At 35.1% G+C, this 6,458-nt stretch overlaps 1 protein-coding gene across 1 annotated transcript; it reads left to right on the top strand.

The window, feature by feature from the left end:
• Positions 1-2,491: 2,491 nt before the first annotated feature.
• Positions 2,492-3,604, top strand: LOC139883789 (F-box/kelch-repeat protein At3g23880-like). The gene has a single exon (XM_071867918.1). It carries the CDS (start codon positions 2,492-2,494, stop codon positions 3,602-3,604), a length of 1,113 nt encoding a protein of 370 aa, XP_071724019.1.
• The last annotated feature ends 2,854 nt before the right edge of the window (positions 3,605-6,458 follow it).

Genomic DNA, 6,458 nt, shown 5'->3' with positions numbered 1-6,458 from the left:
CCTCCATTACTAACACAAACAAAAGGGACAAGATAGGATCATCTTGTCGGAGGCCCTTCTTACCAGCAAAATATCGTTCAACTCCTCCATTGATCAGCAGAGAATAATGAACAGAAGGCTCACATACCATTATCCAATGACCAAACTTATGTGGGAAATGAAAACTAAACAGATTCTGAGGAGGTGACATATAGGGATGGCAATGGAGCGGATTCGGAGCGGATAGTACTATCTCCACCTCCGTATCCATTTAGAATAATCACTCTCCGTCTCCGTCTCCATATCCGTGATGGATAAAAAATTATACACGTCCCCGTATCCATGTCGGATAACGGATATCCATGGATATCCACGGATTTTTTTATTCATCAATATTTGCGAAAAATTGAAATTAAATAAATGAAAGATATAAATAAAATTAATGGAAAATTATTTTATTTATTAAGCAAACAATGTTCAAAATAAAATTGACATAAACTTGACAAATAATAGAAAGTCGTTATAGCTATCTTTTTATTGAATTGAAAAATAAGACATAAAAAAGAGTAACGAAAACTCGCATCGAACTTCAAATATTTTGACTAGTGGAAAACATCCTGCATAAAGAAAAAATTGTTATGAAAAATTATTTTAAAACAGATAATCAAGTATAATGATTAATATTACATAATTAAATTGAAAGAATTACTTACATCATCAACATCTTTATCATCTTGAATAGAAAGGAGCTCCATGTTAAATGTTGATGTCAATGATGAATAAAATATCTTTAATTAAATATATTAGATACAATAGTTATAGCGGATATTCATGGATATATTCGCGGATAAAATTTCACATCCGTCTCCGCCTCCATTTATGAAATGGATATTTTTTACTATCCATCTCCGTATCCATGGGGATTTTTTACCCTCCAAATCCGCTCCACGACGGATAAAAATTAGCGGATCTCCACGGATTCGGATACAATTGCCATCCCTAGTGACATATTAACCACTTTTTTTCATTCTAGCATTCCTAACAACCTGCCATTCCTCTTGAGAAGCCACATTTCCAATAGTCTGAACTTCCAATTCACCACTAGAAGCCCTAACCGCAATAGGGGTGAAACTATCACAGTCAAAGCAATAACCTCACCACCTACACCACTGCTAGAAGCTCCTCCTTTTTCTGCATTACTACTCTCTGGCAAACTCATTGGAAACTGTTGTACCACAGCAGTAGCAATTCCAGTCTGATTCACCTGAGGCACAACAACTTGCTGATCAGCCACCTTAGAATCTGGTAGCCCTACCTGCTGCTGTACTCTAGTCGGGCAACCCTTGGACAAATGTCCCTGCTTTCCACAAACATTATAGTGCTTGAGGATCCATTCATATTCAACTGGCTGCACAAAATGCTTCTCATTCTAGTCAATAAGAGTAACAGTTTTTTAAAATTCCATTGTGATATCCATCTCCACCAAAAGACGCACATAGTTCAACCTGGTCTGATTCATTGTACACTGATCAATCATCAGAGGCTTCCCAATCACACTGCCAACTCGACTGAGTAGTCTAGGAGCCCAAAACATTAACGGCAATTGAGGAAGCTTAACCCAGATAGGAATACGAGTTACCTCAATGAGCTTAAACTCCATAAAAGGATGCCATTCAGTTAAAAGCAACTGCTGGCGATTGAAAGTTAGAGGCCCAGCCCCCAACACATCTTGGTGCGCTGATTGTGAATCAAAGTTCAATAGAAACACATTCTGTTCAATCTGATGAACGGACGACAACCCCGCTTTATCCCATCGATTCATCACAAAGTGTTGAAAACGCATAAATTTCGGCACATCTCCATACACAGAGCCAACCAACGCAAACTTCCATTTATCAATCTCCGATTGGACTTTTTCCGAGTGAAATCGGACCACACGAGCTCCATCGACCATCGACAGTGGCACAAAGCTCAACCCATTACCTTCACATCTTAGTTTGTTACTGCCAAAGAGAGACGTCCGGGTAGACGGCGCTTTCTCTGGACAACGTTGCTCCTCTCCCATCTTAGTCAACAACGACGCTATTCCACAAAATCTGACAACCAGCTAACTAATTGCTCTCTATCATCTCCGATTTAGAAGACGGCGATGGTTAACCCTTTATCGCCATGAGAGAAGAGAGAAAAAAGTTTTAGTGTACGAACGATCACATTATATATTATTTATTTTATAGTTTTAAATAAATAATTTTTTATATTAAAAATATATAAGAAATTTTATTGAATATTATGTATCGGAGTATATGAGTTTTTTAATTGATTAGTTTCTTGATTTCTCTCTCCATTTTTGTTGTCGTTAATGTGGCGGAGAGAATCATTAGAAAATTCTATTTAAGAAATTTACATGCTGGTGCTCTTATAAACTCCATTCGCAATCTAGGGTAATCATCACTTTCCATAAATTCTCTTCTGACAGTCTGACGGCGTATATATTCACTTTACTTGCAAAAATATGGATGATTTACCAGTTGAGCTCCGAAACAACATATTCTTCAGGCTTCCCATCAAAGAAATCGGTCGCTGCATGTGTGTGAGCAAGAAATGGCTCTCTTACATCGAAGAACCTAAATTCATTTCCTCACACGCCACCGAAAACTTCTCCTCCTCCTCGTGGATGTTCTGGGTAGTTCATCAAAGGGTGGATCTTCGTAACGATAACGATGATAACTTGGATGTGTACAAGTACTTCGAGATTCCACCAGATGTATCTCGTAGTCTTGCTATTTGCAATGGCGTCATCTGCCTCCTCCGACGCGATACTGGAGGAATTGAGTTGTGGAACCCTACCATTAAAAGAAAATTGAGTCTTCCTAGTCCCAAGGTCATCGATCTCACTTATTTTCTAGCGTTTGGGTTCGACTCCTCCAATGACGACTACAAAGTAGTTAAATTTTCCCCTTCCGGAAATTGCGAGATCTTCTCGCTTAAAAGAGGTTCTTGGGAATCTCCAGAAATCGATGGCCGATATAAGTTCGGTGGTTGGGGACGCTCGGTCCAACTTGGAATTAATGGCCCTTTGTGTTGGTTGGCTTCCAATTCCGTTAACCCCGTGATGTTGGCGTTTGATCTTACTGAAGAAACGTTTCAAGAAATTCATTTACCTGAGTGTTTGTGGGGAGCCAATGAATTGGACATGAACTTACAAGCCTATAAGGAGCATTCCATTGCAATTTGTTACTCAACATCGTCCATATCACAAGTATGGGTCATGAAAGAGTTCGGCCGTGTGGAGACATGGGACAAGATATGGGAACTTGATTTGGCAGAACGTCCTGATATAAAAGAATTTGTGCTGATGGGGATCCGAAATAACGGACAAGTATTGTGGAGAGCGGACATTTACAATAAGCGCACGGTTATGTCAAGTGATGCTGAGCTTGGAGCTGACAAGGTACTTGGAGTGAGGGCGATGATGTGGGATGGGGTTGTTAGGTACTTTAAAGAAAGCTTGGTTTTAGCAAGAAATGAAAATGCTGAGACTTGCCCTGAATATGATATTGTTCCTCAGTGGATTGATTATGACCGTGAAGTTTCTGTTCGCGTCGCTACAGCGGCGGAGCACTGATGGAAGAGAGGATTTTGCAGGTAAGTTAAATTAAATGGCTATTATAATATAATTGGCATGTCTGAATTAACTAGGTCACATTCCTTGTAGTTAGAGAGATTTCTATTTATCATAAATCGATAAAGTTATAGATATTAATTCTTAGGAAAGCTTGCTTTTTTGGTAGATAATACAAACACCGACTAATTCAATACAGATGGCGAAATTATGTGATTCTCTAGCTCACAATGATTGTGTTCATGGTAATTCTAAGCGTGCATTCATAGGAGGTCATGATAATTAGGCAAACTTTTTTACTACATCCTAATCCTAAAATAGTTGTCTCTTTTTTCCAAACTTTGGGTTCTTTCTTGCAGAATCACAGAGTCAGGCTGCAATTAATGTGAAGAATTTCTTATTATATTCTTGTCTATGGCGTACAATTGTTTGTGGTTTTGCAATATACCCTATATTGTGTAAGTTGTGGACCTTTTATAATTTGTACTGGTTATTATTCATAGTGTAATGTGTGTTGTAATAATGTGTTTAATAGAGCACATCAGGGCTTGGTCCAATGAGCATCCATTCTTTTATATATGAAGTGAGGAACTCAGTCGTATAATCCTCACAATATAATGTATAAAAAAAATACTCCTATTAGAGCTACTACATCAGTTTCATGAAGCTGATATATAATTGTTTAATACTCCTATTATATATGATATTCATGGTGTTTTGTATTAGTTGATCTACTTGCCTTGTATGATATTGATGGTGTATGCGTTATGAATTTGAAATTGGAACTCCCTTCCCCTTAAGAATACTAAGGGCAAGTTAAATGCATCTGGACCTAATTAACACAGGGACCAATTTCGAAAGTTGAAGAAGATATAGGGACTACCTATTGCTTTTTTGAGAACACATGGACCAATTCCATTATTTTCCATTATCAGATTGATCGATGCGAATACTATATAGAGTATGTATGTTACTGAGACAAAAGAACAATCTTTATAGTGGGGATCGCCGATCTGGTTACAGATTATATCGTCATCTCTGGTGTGTGTGATCGAACATTCTTAAATGAGTGTCGAAGACTCGACTTAGCAAAATTAAAATTTTATCGACCATTTGAATTGACCAAGTAACTGGGCCCTGAAGCTCAATTCAATTCTCAACCGTATTTTACCCTTTTTAAATTTTTTTATATATAAAAAAATAGGGTTTTTCACTTCCTAGTGTCTTCTTCATTGACATTGGATTTTATTTCTGGGCTCGTAAATGTATGTTTGACAAAACAGAAACTCTATGCAGGGAAATGATTTATTTTCATAAATATGAAAATATTCGATGATATTTAAAATTCTGTTAAATATACAATTAAGGCGTGAGTCAATAATAAATTTATTTACTGTTATGTGAAGACATGGATTCAACTTTTGTATGAGCGGATTTTTGAGTAGATTGCGTTATGTAAATAAAAAAATGTTTTTTTAATCAGTGCAATATTGCACTCGATAAGTATTTAATATTCTTCACTGTTATGAAAATATTATAAATATTTATGAAAAATAAAAAAATTTAATCCAAATTTTTTTTATAGTTTAATCAAAATTTTGGAAAGACTATATATTATGGGTAAATATATATGGGTAAAATTTAAATAACTATATAATTTTTCATTCATACTTACAATCTTTCCATAATACTCCCTCCATTTTATAATACTTAATGTTTTGAATTTTATTGGCATGTGCAATTACTCAATTGCAATAAAAAAAAAGTTTTTCAAATTTCCTGAATTTGAATAAAACATCATGTATAGTTTAAGTAATATTTTCATTGTAAAAAAAAACCCATATTCTATCTAATAATTACACATGTCATTAAAATGTAAAACATCAATTATTGTGAAACGAAAGTAGTAATTTGTTTCATTAAATACTTATCAGGTTACACTGCTCGTAAGAACCGTAATTTTTTTAAAAAAATCCGTTAAATAATAATACTAGGACCTACTAGTACTTAAAAGTTAAAATTACGTACGAACTAAATTGTTTATGTCGTTTGGTTAACATTGTGTACTTAGTAATTACGTTATACTTATAAATGTTATGTTTGGTTGTAGAATTTTTTTTTAGAATATTATATTATAAAATATTAGTAATAACTAAAAAAAATTAAATTGTGTAATCACACCAATTCTTAGGGGAGGTCGAAATTAAAACTACGTAATTGGAGACTCTGATTACGTACAATTACGTGAGATCAATAACTACATGACCATTCAAACATGCCAAATTGTGTAATTACTATAAATTATTTAGAAATTCAATTGCACAGTGACTTTTCGAACATGCAGGAAATAAAGGTGGCAAAATGTGTTCATGTTCACTTGTTCGCTCGTGTTCGTTCGTTAAAAGTTCGTTCATGTGCAGCTCACTTTTAAACACGATCATATACGAACGAACAAATTGTGTTCATTTTTTCATGAACGAACATGATAGGTTACTTTGGTTCATATTTTTTTAACTCATTTAATCTCAAAATTATGATGTTTTTAGCTTCATTTCAATTACTTTAGTTAATATAAACATGAATGAAAATGAACAAAAAATAAAATCAAAATATGAATATATATGAACAATGAACAATTTCCTTTTCAGTTCATTTTTGTTCAGTTCGTATTTGATCGTGTTCGCTCATTTACCACCCCTAACCGAAAATGATATCATTGAATTCACTCGTCTTGTTTTCGAAGCGTTAGCAGCACATAAAGCAATATTACTCGCAGCTAGCCTGGAGTCGGATGACATTATCATTGAAGGAGAATGTGTCTGCAGCTGATTTTGGAGCTGAATGCTGCATCTTTGAG

The sequence above is a fragment of the Rutidosis leptorrhynchoides genome, unplaced genomic scaffold (assembly GCF_046630445.1).
Source record: "Rutidosis leptorrhynchoides isolate AG116_Rl617_1_P2 unplaced genomic scaffold, CSIRO_AGI_Rlap_v1 contig45, whole genome shotgun sequence".
Classification (NCBI taxonomy): Eukaryota; Viridiplantae; Streptophyta; class Magnoliopsida; order Asterales; family Asteraceae; genus Rutidosis; species Rutidosis leptorrhynchoides.
Note: the sequence above shows the minus strand (reverse complement) of the source record. Positions and strands in the feature narration are given on the sequence as shown.

What these genes read in the sequence shown, in the direction of transcription:
- LOC139883789 (XM_071867918.1), top strand. Translation starts at nt 2,492, where the DNA reads ATGGATGATTTACCAGTTGAGCTCCGAAACAACATATTCTTCAGGCTT.